The sequence below is a fragment of the Falco biarmicus genome, chromosome 5 (genome assembly GCF_023638135.1).
Source record: "Falco biarmicus isolate bFalBia1 chromosome 5, bFalBia1.pri, whole genome shotgun sequence".
NCBI lineage: Eukaryota > Metazoa > Chordata > Aves > Falconiformes > Falconidae > Falco > Falco biarmicus.
In genome coordinates, this window is record NC_079292.1 from 89,299,141 (window position 1) to 89,312,038 (window position 12,898).

The 12,898-nt window shown below is 51.6% G+C and overlaps 1 protein-coding gene across 2 annotated transcripts; it reads right to left on the reverse strand.

Moving 5' to 3' along the window:
* Positions 1-905: 905 nt before the first annotated feature.
* Positions 906-12,613, reverse strand: POPDC2 (popeye domain containing 2). 2 transcript variants are annotated; one of them, XM_056340781.1, is made up of 4 exons: positions 11,402-12,613; positions 8,934-9,042; positions 5,386-5,749; positions 906-1,353 (listed from the first exon to the last, which is right to left on the reverse strand). In XM_056340781.1, exons 1-4 carry the CDS (start codon positions 11,944-11,946, stop codon positions 1,268-1,270), a joined length of 1,104 nt encoding a protein of 367 aa, XP_056196756.1. In that variant the 5' UTR covers positions 11,947-12,613; the 3' UTR covers positions 906-1,267. The 2 variants fall into 2 exon arrangements, with proteins under 2 accessions (XP_056196756.1, XP_056196755.1); XM_056340780.1 differs by having other exon boundaries at positions 5,248-5,749.
* Between the last annotated feature and the right edge of the window lie 285 nt (positions 12,614-12,898).

Sequence of the window (12,898 nt, forward strand, 5' to 3'; positions counted from 1 at the left end):
CAAGGGCACAGATCTCACCCAGCTGAGACTTGCATGCCGTGCCCAACCAGTCTCCGGGGCAGCCCCTGCGTGAGCAGCCCAAGGCAGGTAGGGCTGCCTCCACCAGCCCCACACGCAGAATGGCCGGGCCCCTGCGTGTCTGAGCCAAGAGGCACTGAAAAACGCACTGCCCTGTGCCTGCTGATGGAGAGAGTGATGCTCCTCACTCCTTCCCTGGATATCTGCCCTGCAGAGGCTCATACCCTCACCGCCCAGGCTGGTTGCACCAGGCACTGTGGGACAGAGGATTTCTCCACCAACACTGCCATCTCCAGTTCCCTGACAGAGGAAATGGCCGGGGAAGCTCATCAGCCAAAGCCTGTTGCAGCAGAACTTGAAAAAGGCCTTCCATTTCCATACTATTTTCATCTAAGATATCACACTTCTTCCTGCCAGTGGCTGCTCTCCCCAGAGACATTTTGTACTCACTCATTTCTTCACTTGGTGCATGCACCCCACGGTTGTCCCCCTCTGAGCACAAGCGAGACCAAAAAAAAAAAAAAAAAGGGTTCAGGCTCTCCTTCTTGCCTACACCTTCCCCCAGTCCTAATTCTTCCCCTTTCTTATTCCAAATGAATCAACTCAAACAACCGACCTTTCGCCAGAAATCAGTAACTTCTTTGAGAAGTGGTGCTTGTCATAAATGAGAAATGTTAACTCCTGGAAAAGTAATTTCTCATCTTACTAAAGTGGATGCCAGTGAGATGCATGATAGCACATCTTCTTATCATGCTCTCCATTGCAAGCCCATTACCAAAGGTGTCAGGCAGCTCATTTTCCCCTGTCCTTTCCCCTCTGTGCCTTGAGATCACCTCAAACCTTTCGAACAGTATTGTCTCCCTCTCCAAATCCTCAAACACCAGCAGTTTCATCTCTGATTTTAATGGCAATTATTAAATCAAAGGGAACACAGATTCTGTGAGCAGGCTGGTATCGCTTGCAGCAATATCGGTGTACCTTGGTATCACAGCTGCCGACGCACCTCAGAGGCAGGACTAGAAAACAAACCGTGGAAGCACACTGGGGCAGGCAGCTCTGGTGAACAACCATGGGGTGGGAGGTGCTGGAGTGTGACACCACAGTCTCACGCGTGTGCTTCGTGTGCTCCTGCGTGTACATGTCTGCAGGTGGATGTCTCAGCGCATGCTAAAGGGTGTCTCCGGTCAGAAACCTGTGTGAGCGTACGCTCCTTTGGAGGGGCTTCAGGATCATAACAGCCTGTTGTTCCCTAGAGTTCGGGGGTCTGAGTGGGAGCCAGAGGAGCTCGTCCTTTGCAGAGAGGATGGGGAGAACTCCGGAGAAGGTTTCCAGAGGCTGCAGAAGGAAAGCAGTGGAGAGGGGAGGAAAATGAGAGTGAGGCGGGGGAGGAAGAAAAAAACCCACCATTATTATCACAGGAATAAACCTTAGTTCTAAATTTTTACAAGACACAAACCTCATGGAGCCCACCATTACCTTCCTTCCCCCCCCTCCACCCCCCGCCTAGATCAGCATGCATAACTATGTAATTCTTCAATATGTGATAAATCAGAAAACGCGGTTACAGTTCTTCAATATGTGATAAATCAGAAAATGCGGTTACAGACCCATTCTGAGACAGCAAAACCACCCCACCCACCCCCTGCCCAAAGCGCCTTCAGTGATACTGGTGAAACAAAGTCCACAGCTCCTTTGATTTTGCCCTCAAAGCAGGTGTAAAATGATTCTTGCTATCTTGAACCAAGTAACAGGCCATCAAGCACCCACCCACCCATCCATTCACCTCACCCACCAAACAGAAAGCCAGCCCCACGATGTAACTGCGTAAAACTAGGTAGCAACAGTTCCACATCTTGCAAGCACGTGATAGCAACAAACTAGAACAAATGTGGTATGAAAAGGGGAAAAAGCAGGTGACTTTTGGTTGTTTGAATATTCATGCAAGGAATAAAGCTTAGTTTGCTATGGAGCATTGAGCTATACGGCAGTACCCTGTTAAAGCAAGCATTGAACAGAACCTTTGAACCCATCTCTTTTAAACAGGCAGCCTCTAAGTTATTGATGTATCTCTCCTCCTCAGGCAAAGAACGTGCTCATCAGTGGGATATCACTGTCTTGCTCATGAGACTAGAAACTTCAGGAATGGTAAGAATAGTAGGCCAACATATCTCCCAGGAATATTTTCTTCTGCGTGATCTTTGCAGCACTTTGGGCATTCAAGAACTGCCCTCCTGCACTGTGGTATTGCAAGGTGGCCATTGTAGTGACAGAAAACGAAAAGGAACGTGATCCATAGAAGCACTTGAGCACGGGGAATTTAGAGAGCTGGAAGGTGATTACCTGGGTCGGACATTGCTGGGGGAGGAGATGAAAGCACAGACAGGGGAAAGCCCCAGGGGAGCTCTGACCTCTGGGACCACAGGTATCACTTACTTTGAACAACAACACTGCAGGGAATATCCCTATTTACTATGGATGTTGTCAGCACTTCCGAGGGAAATGTTATGGGAGTGCTTTCCCTGGGCCAAGGCAGACCTGCTCAGATCATCAGCTGAGCTGTGGCAAGTGCTTGGCCGAAAGGGAGAACTGCAGCTCCTCTGTCTCACTGGTTTTTGTGATTGTATCACTAAATTTTACTCAAGTCGCTGTGGAGTATTGTCCGGTTATGACAACGGCTGCTGTACTGCTGGGATGGAATGCGATTAGGATGCCCAGGCAGTAAGCACAGTAACAAGGAAGCACTCATTCCACTGTTATGAACACACTAAACAGAGTTTGTGTTTCCTTGTCTTATTACCTTAGAAATTAAAATACCACACTGGCAGACAAGCAAAATCCTCCTCATCTCCCACCCCAAATACTGGCCTCTGAAACATTTGGGCTTTTATTGCAGGTCTCCACTGCAAGTATCAGCACACCCTGATACCGCCTCATTCACAAGATCTAGAAAGACAAAAGCTTGCAGCAACACATTTTAAAAGAGTTGTGTGAAAGGAAGAATAGCTTTGTGCTGTGTTGCATGAGCTTTCCCCAACACACATGTACACATATACCTCTTGTGTGTGTGTTCACAATATTGACTCATTACCAAAAATGGGTGGAAATGATTCAAAAAAAAGCTACGGTGTTCCTTGCCTCCTCCGTTTTTTTTAATTGCATTTGACATTCTGATTATATGAAACTTGATCAACCAGGAGAATTCTGCCAATAACCTGAGGATGGATATCCTTCTGCTGAGAAAACAAACTACAACCAAAGCATAGACAAAGAGACTTCACATTTACAACACTATCTGCATTCATTCTTGATTGCATGTATTCAACAGCTATGCCTGACAGTTAGGAGGATGGCTGTCTCCTAAGTGATTCAGTGCTCCTGTCTCTCCAAGTAAGGACTGAAAAAGCTGCAAAATCATATCTCCTGCAGTCTACCAAAACCAGGGACTTCACGTTCCTAGGAATTCTAAGCTAGAAAACAAATGATGATTTTTTTTTAATTCTTCTCTATGCCTCCTTTTTTTTTTTTAAAAAAAAAATAAATCCCAACAACAGAAAGCCTAAGCAAAACTCTTGCTGACCTTTTATCTGATTCAAGCAAAATCAAATACACTTGTTCCTTCCCTGGCCAGTTTCTTCACATCCCAGATTTTAAATCTAGAGGCATGGAAGCAGTACAGGAACAGGCACGTGGCTCAACACAAAGCAGAACTGTAACTGCAGTAAACAGTAAGATCTTCCACTCTTTTCAAAAATTAAGAAAAGCAACAGGATAGAACAGCAAAAAAATCATCTCCCACCACAGGGCTCCTGCAAATAGCAAGTGCTGCCTGTCCCACGCAGCCTTTCCATGCAGAGGGCCGGTGAGGGACGGTCCCCTTGCCACCACAGTGGTGAGGCTTGTGCACAAGCGCTGCAGGGTAGGGAAAGTTACTGCAGGCTTGTCAGGGCTCATGCCAGGAGTCATTGTGTCCTGCTTCATGCTGCCTGCCAGTGATGAGTCCACAGCCCAAGCATTCGCAGCCCAGCAGCAGACCCACGCGCGTGCAGGGAAGACCCGAGTGCCGTGGTGCACTTTGTTCAAGGATGTCTGCTGGAAGATGGGCTCCCCAGCTGCAGCCTAGCCCTGCAGCTTCCTCCCTGCCACGCAGACCCAACTGGGACACACGCAGTGGTCGCTTCTAGGACAGAAATCCCAGTCCCAGGCTCGGTTGCTGGTAGCTGGATGCCAGAAAGCAGCTATTACGGGGTGGCAGCAGGAATGCACATTTCGAAGTCTGCAGCTGGTGTGCAGCAGCTGGCTAAAAGCAGCTCAGTGTGGAAATTTTCTCTTGGCTATTTAGATCTGAATTTAAAGCATGAGCCACCCTCCTGTCTATTTCTGTTTGCCTGTGTAGCTCTTCTGCCCCAACATCCACGAGGCCCAGGATTTTTTCCCTTGCAGCGTAAGGAGCTGGCATTTTGGAAGACAGCATCTTATTCCCACTCACCAGAAAGCAGTGTTTGGGGCATATTAAAACGATGTTTAACCTGTCAGTCCAGGGTGGCTGGAGGCAAGAGCTGTACACACAGGGCAGTGTTTTCAGTACCTCACTGATCTGGCTGAGACAAAGCTCAGCAGAAATAAGGACAGAGCAAACGCTGGGATGAGCTGCGGTGTGCAGCAGGGGGAAGGACTCTGAGCTTTCTCCCCCTGCCCAGACTAAGCACTTGCAGGCTGTACAGCAACTCCTCGCTATCAATCCACTGTAAACCCTGGAGCTGTTTCTACCCCTGCCAGCATCTCCTGGGTTGTCTGCTCTCTCACCTGCACATGTCTTCCTCAGCTCAGTCCTGGAATATCTCCAGGCACAGCTCTAGCTCATGGTGAACCAGGCTGAGCCCTGTGGCGTCTCTGCAGGCAGCTGTGTACTACCTGCCAGCCTGGACACTGTTTCAGTTTCTCCTGAGGGATGGGGAAAGGACAGGGCAGGGAAGAGTTTCCTACAGCCAGGTTACCGGCCCTGCTGCCCCAGAGCGCAGCTGGTGCCTGCAGTCAAGCCTCTACCCTGCTGCTTTTCCTTAAGGAAATCACGCAGCTCAAGCCCACCTCCTGGGATTTCTTGGGGCAGCAGGCAAAAAAACACTGCAGGGGAGCAAACCCACAGCAAACGAGTGCGAGAAGCCGGGGGCTGCCACCCTGCCTGGGCAGTTGGGTCACGGGAAGGACTTGCTTCTGCAAGCGGGTACTTACGCGGGGATCCCACACAGCGTGAGGCATGCCCGTGCCAGGAGTGCCCTCACTTCATATACTCCCCTTCGCTCACATAGTCCATAAAAGACCCCGGCAACTCAGCAAAATCTTCCAAGACAAGACTGGTGGAGTCCTCACCCAGCAGGTCACTGTCGGGCCGGGATGCCCGGGGGCGTGGAGCCGGCGGTGGTGGTGGCGGTGGCTGCGGAGGGGGCTCAGAGACAGCCTGGCCAGAGGCAGGCGGCGGCTCCTCACAGTCCTCCGACTCCCCCTCCGAGGAGGCTGGCCCGAGGACGTGGTAGAGGCTGGGCAAGCGGATGTCGAAGCGAAGGCCAAACTTGGCGAAAAGCTTCTCGTTGAGGGAATAGAGCTTCTCTGAGATGTCGTAGCCCAGGTGGGAGGAGAAGAGCCGGGCAATGTAGCGGTCCTTCCTCAGAAGGAGATACAGCTTCTTCCTTGGCCAGGTGATGAAGCTGCAGTCGGTCTCAGCCGTCAGCGTGACCTGTGGGGCAGGGAGGGAGCGGAGTCATGCCTCGGGGCTGCGTCTTCTCTCCAGTGAAGGCCCCCAGCCCCTCTGATGCCCGCACTCCTTGGAGGCAGCAGGGCTGGAGAGCCAAATCGTCCAAGCTGAACGATCAGATAAATCCGTACCTGCCTCTGTTTCCTCTCCCCAGGGAGCCACAGACCAGTTTTTCCTATGCACTCAGCGGCACGCCCTTGCTTACCCTAGCCACAGGGCTGGCTACGTTTCACCCTCCCGCTTTCAGATGATGCTCCCCATTGACACTCGAGCGATGTAGCTGAAACGAGCAGGGCAGTACAGGCAGCCTGCTCCCTCTAGAGAACTCTTACAGAGCGGGGTGTTTCTGCATGCCCAGTGGGTAGCCCTGTGGCAGGCAGCTAGCCTATCCCGCTGCCAGGTTGCCCCTGCTCCAAGAAGGCCACCTGGAAGGCTCACCTGCGCCAGAGGGGTGTCCTGTCTCACCAGCTCTGCGGGGCACTGTAGGGCTGAATGGCCTTGAAGGACATGCGGCACAGCTCGGTGAGAGAGGAAATCAAAGGGGTTTACTGTGTTTGTGTGTAGGTAGGGAACTCACCTCAGGTTTTGTTGGGTTGATTTTAGAGAACATTTTGTTTTGCTTTGGGTTTTGCCAATGCAAACTCCTCCCTAGCTATAAGACCACATTGTTAATAATAATAAAAAACCATTATCTAAACCATAACTGTATATTGTAAAATAATAATAATAATAATAATAATAATAATAATGATAGATAAGAAACACAAGAAGGGTCAAACTGCCTTGGGCCAAAGAAGAACATCCGAGTGTAATGGAGACACTGGCATGTGAACTAGTGCTGGAGCCAAAATATCCTGGGGGCTCCCTTTCACTCTCTATCCAGGGGTCTCCTTGGCCAGCCATCATGGCAGAGGGCCACTGGGAAGCTGGACACAGCTTGGCTGCATGTGTGTGTCCTTGGGTTTGATATTTAACACCATTGCCATGCAAGCAGCTGCCTTATGAAAGAAATATAGGAGATAAAACCTGAGAACTTTCCCAGGCCAAGGTGAGCAAGAGGAAGGGTCACACGGAAACTGAAATAACCAGAATCTCATTTTCCTAACCAGCTTCTGGCACAGTGATCAAAAGCCTCCACTTCTTGTGAGGGATTAAGTGAGATGTAACAAGAAAACCTGCCTCCTAACCAGGACAGCAGGGCAGATTTCACTCATGAATCCCCCCCAACAAAGCACTCCGGCATCGGCAGAGCCCATAATTCAGCCTTCAGGGGAAAGTGCCAGCCCTGAAACCCAACTCCTTCAGGCACTGGGAACCAGCAGTCCTGTGGGAAGAAGACACAGCCAAAGTAGAAAGCTCAAGGAAACTGGCTCTCCCTGTAGACGGAGTCACCCTTCTGTCATTTTTCAGTGGGCTCAGGATTGAAACTGCTCAACCCAGAGAGCCATGGGGAAAACTTGGGCAAGAAAAACCTTTTATGCCCTCCTCCAGCAAAGCCTCAGAGCCAAATGTGCACTTTTTAAACCAAATTATTAGAAATAAGGTTGAGAAATGCCAGAGTGTTATTAACTACTCAGGTAAGAGGGACTAGTGGGTCATACAGCTGCCAAAAGCAGCACGTCACCGTGGCTAAGCACAGCCATCAAGAATAACGTCCTGGCAGGAACATGGACTGGTAAAGCCTCACCTGCTCAATCCTGGTTTCACACAAGCTGCCGCTTCTTCATGCTCCTCAGTGCCCCACCTAGGACTCTACCTCCCCATCCTGGGCCAGGCACAGCCAACCTCCCGGACCAGCCCTGTCTCACAGAGCAGGAGCCAAGAGCGTGATGCTGGCAGGGCTGGTGCAGCCTGGCACCAGCTTGCTCCCAAGCTGTCTCACCTACCACAGATAAAGACACTCAGGAGGTTTGGAACATTCAGTTCCACAGAAATCAGCTCAGAAAGTGCTGCAGATGTTTTCGCAGGTTGCATGCCATCCAGATGGCCATTTCCCTGCCGGGAGCACTGCGCAGCCATCCTTCTCTCTGCTCGACTCTTAGGCAAATTACAGTCCAGGAGCTAGCAGCAGACTGCTGCCGGATCGAAGCCCTGTGCAAAACATGAGATACCCCCACCCCTAGCACAGCCATGCTGTCGTTGCCCTCTCTACCCCATCATCTTGGCCCCACATCCCTATTTCTTCCCATGAGCCGTAGCCCTGTACCACAGTCATCCATCTCCTGCCACTGTTCCTCTTGCAAGACTGTCGTCAGTGGCAATAGCATGGCCTTCAGGAGCGACCACCGTGACCCTTTCACACATGGGCCAAATTCAGACCCAAGGAAAGCAGATTCGGAGAGCTGGCCTGCTTTAACCAAGTCTGAACGTGACTGCCCTCATGAGAAAGCATCATCATTCCTTCATGACTGCCCCATGCCCCCAAGGGATTAGCAAAATCCCTTTTCATATGCGCTAACCAACATATTCTAGATTGACAGCCTGACAGGGATCAGCCTGTCCTGGGGTGTGAGTTAAAGGCAGAGAGATGTGGGCTTCAGTAACCGCCCCCAGAGGGAAAGCCAAGCAAATACTGTGGGGTGTTGACAGCAAAAGCAAAATCCTTTCAGTTGCTGCAAATAAGAATTGGTCTGGCCTCTCTGCAAGGGATTCTTCTGCTCAGAAAGAACCATATTCGGGTGTGAATCATCCCTTCTGCTTCTCCACCCCAAACACATCACCATCAAAAACTTCTGTGAGGAACAGGATATTTACAGATTTACATCACTGCAGCATATTGTCATGGCTGCCATCCTGATGCTGGAGCGATGCAACCTGCTAGCAGCGTGCAGGGCAAATGCATCAATACAGGTACCAGGGGATGCTGTAATGGAAGAGTGCCAGTGATCCAATACCTCATCTCCCTGCTAAACCGAAAGGAACACCATGCTCCACCCTCCCTCCTATCAGCTGATAGTAGGAGCAGCACTGAGGTCTTCAGAGGAAGTTAAGAGAAAAGGTAACACAGCTGATCACACCATCTCGTGCTGGCTAAACCATGAGGAAGGGGAGGGAAGTATTCCCAGTTAGCTTTGAACGGCACAATGAGCCCCTCCGTCCCCTTCTCAGACATGAAACGAAGCAGCGAGGAGCAGAGCTGGGCTGCTGCGGGGCCACGCGGGGTTACCTGGAAAGTTCCTTCCTCAGAGGGTCGCAGCGACTCCCATTCTGGAGAGTCCAGGAACTGGTACGGAAAGACATAGTGAAGGAATTGTCCGTCCTGGCTCACTCGGACCCTGCAGAGAGGACAGAGGAGGTGCACAGGCTTAGGCCACAAAACAGATGTCACGTGAACCTGATCAGCTTACACAACGGGCAGGCAGCCGGTCCCACCAGGGAGGAGAGGACTTCTCATCTCATGCCTGTCTCACACCCGCTCCGGGACAGCTGCAGACGCTTCGGTCTATGGGACTGCCCCTCCTTCCTCTGTGGGACACATTTGCTGCCACTTCCCCATAACCCGTTTTCTGTTTCCTGCTACAAAGCAGCCCTCACAGGTGCAATGCCTGGTCCTAAACCAGGGCTTCTCAGCCCGCCAGACTGCTGCTGCTTTTCAGGTTCTTCTAAGCCAGCCTGTGGCTCTTTGTACTTGGATCTCCTTGTCCCCAGGGTTGCACGAGAGCATTCCCTACCTTGATGCTGAGAAGCTGTTACACCCAGAACCCCCTCATTCCTGACACATCATGCTGCAAGCTCACAGTTTGCTGCACATTACTATTTGTTCTCTCCTGGCCTCCCAAGTATTCTTTTCTGCTGCTTTTGCTACAAGCGTCTACCAGTGTCAAGGTTGAACTTGCACAGAGCTCTGCTGTGGGAGCAGAGGAGAGCTGCACAGGCCTGGGGCAATGGCAGGGCACTCTGGAGCTCTATTCATAACTCTGCACCACCAGATTTGGGGCCTCTTGCCTCCCTGTTGCCACATTCCTCCACTGTACAATGCACAAAGGCAATTCTTGCTTTCAGGAGTTAAGGCTCAGTTCACTGTTGGCTTCCAGCCAGCTGGGAACGCTGCTTGGAAGGGTCAGGGATCACAAAGCAGGTTTTCCGATCCAGGCACATCCTGCATTTCCAAGTCCCCCTTGTCTGGCTATTGCTCAGTTTAAGAAGGGGCACCGTAACAGCAGCAACGCTCTGCTGAGTCAGCAAGGACCTCACAAGGCAATAGAGGGGGTACCAGGAAACGCACATCCAGTTGTATCTCCACGGAGCATCCTATACGTGCCAAAATGCATACTTCCCACTGCAAAAGAGAGCAGCACAACTACCCCACCAGCCCCGGCTTACTGTCTGTTGCAGCACTTCCATGCCCACAGAGCAGCGTCGGATTATCCAGTGCGGGGCAAGACAGCACAGACTCTTCCTCACTAACATGACTTGCAGATACAGTAAACTTCAGAGCAGCTGCTCAGCGCGGGTGTTTCGTAAGGGGAAAGAAATGTAATGAAAACACACGTACCCAGTTTCCTCCCAGCGCTTTGCCATTCAGCACTGGTCAGTGGTCTCAGAATGCTCTTACATTCTACAAAGGGACAAATAACAAAAAGATGAAGGACAGCCCTTCTTCTTTACACACCCGCTCACCAGAGAGGATGGACCACTGCAGTAAAACACAAGCCCCAGGTGATGCTGGGTTTGTCTTCCCAGAGGAAAATCCTTGTGAGACACACTCCTACAGCTCAGCACTGCTCCCGTCTACAGACCTCCTTCCCTTCCCACTCTCACCTGACGTTAGTGCCAAGTGCCTGGCAGCGGCTGGGAAGCCAGTATCATCACTATTCGCAAGCATTTGGATTTCACAAATCATTAAGAGATACGCTCACTAAGGCATGGCACAGGAGCTCAGATGAACAAACGCTAGTACTCCATCAGCACAGTTCACTCAATAATCAAATCCCTAGTGTGACTATCTAGAGGTCCCTGAGGTCCTCCTCGGTGGTCCAGAGGAAGGAACATCATGAATGCATGAGGACGCAGGGAAAGGCAGAGGCCTGATGAGGCAGGATCCACCCCTGGAGTGCTCTCCCTTTTGATGAAATGACCCTCAAAGTGAAAAATGTCACAGCCCTAAGACTTGAGGTGTTGGGAGCAGGGTGGAACCTCTCCCTGAACACTGCTGGCCACGGGGGCCAGGGGAACTGAGGACTCAGCATTCTCAGTGCACAACCATGCACATCACAGAGGCGTGTCTGGTACCCCCAGAGACCACAGGTCCAGACACGCTGCCTCCCTGCCTCAAGAAACACTCTCTCACAGCCAGCCTGCTCCGATCAGAAATAAAATCCCTTTAAAATGATGGAGAATGAGGTAAGGATTCCCAAACAGTATCACAGGCAAGGCTGAGCCGGCCACTGTACTGCGCATAGCATGATCCTGCAAACTGTTCCCTGAAATACTCTACTTTAGAAGAACAAAAGCAAACAAAAAGTGACCCCCAGAAGTGGGTTACCCCCCCCCCCCCCAATAATCAGATGCATATCTCAAAGCCCCTTCAGAGGAAGGAAACAAACCTCACCCCAATTTCTACAGAGGGCAAAAATACAACAATAAGCCCCAGCGCTCTGCCGTCAGACTTTGTTCAGAAACCGGAGCCTTTACCTGCCAGACAGCAGCAATGAGAGGCGGTCAATGGGCGTCTTGCCCTCCACCGCGTAATTCTGGTCTCTGACTAGTGACTGGACTTGTTCTTCACAGCACTTCACGATTTCTTTGTAGACTTCCAGGGGCACCTGCAAGGGCAGGTACATGGTCTTGTAGAGGAGGTCAAACTCTTCTGGGATGGTGTCTCTGCGGAGCCGGTAAGCCAGGTGAGCCAGCTGAAGCAAGCAGGCGAGGACGAGCACCATGTTCCAGGTGAAGATATCCAGCCCGCAGGCACTCAGCCAGCCCCACAGAGCATAGCAGAAGTAGCCTGGGGCCAGGAAGCCAAAGATATAGAGGGACCCAAAGATGCCACTTCCCCCCATGTAACCCAGGAGGACGATGCAGCTGGCCAGATGGTAGGCTGCTCCCTCCATAATCTCCTTCCAGGCATCACACACCGGAGGCTGGAGAATAGCCTGGTCCCAAGAGAGGCTGCTTGCGCTCATCCTTCCCCACTCCCCACCCTCCCCGGCCGTCCTGCGATCAAAACGAATTGTCATACACGAAGGGTGCTGCAGAGGTCTGAAACCAGAGCTGCTGGGTAGCCGTTCCTCCTCCTCTTGAGCACCAGCCGGTCTCACAGCAGCACGCTTCAGAGTGACATGTTAAAGCGCTGCTGAACGCTTTTGCACCCGAAAAATCCCCAAAGGGCTCGTTTCTCCCCTTTGTGGCTCACAAACCGGTGGCTGGCCCCCTCCTTAGCCACACCAGTGAGAAAAGGAGCTGGCAAATATGAGGCCAAAAGAGCTCAGTCAAAGAAAGAGGAGAGGCCATTAGCTGGAAAACTTGCAGCCAGGACAGAGATCTCGTTGCACTGCCTCTCTCGCTGCCCTCCGGCAAATGGAAATAGCGACCGTGAGCGAGCAGCGGAGGGAGCTGGTGTGGAGCATGGAATGTGTATCACTTGGCAGCGCAAAGGAGAGAGACCCCAAATGGATAACCATGTTTGGAATTGAAATCCAAGGAGCAAAAGCAGCGAGGAGAACAGAGAGCAAGCACGCACCCGATACTTAACATAACTCAGGCGCCCAGATAAGCCCAGTGCAGCGCGAGGAGGGGAAAGCAGAGGGGAAAACAACCAGCTTATCGCGGTGAGCTCCAGCCAGCCGCGGGGCTCCACGCTCCTGCGAGAGGCTGACTTTCACCCAGCACAAAAAAGGGAAAAGGTCACCCCCGTCTCCTGCTGTGGCTCGTAGCGGTGGCAGGGACTTAGCTAAAGAAGAGAGGCCGGTTCTCGAGAAAAGCTTTCCACCCAGGCGCTGCAGCACAGCCTCCCCTTGCTCCAGGGAGCTCCGTCTCGTGGGGTGCTGTAGACCAAGGGGCACGACGCAAAGCTCTGCATGGGCAGTTGTGATTGCAAGGGACAGAGCTAGAGTAAACGAGCCGTTGGGACCCAGCTGCATCTATCACGAAGAGCCTATCCTGCCTAAAACTTTGGCAACGTAACACTTG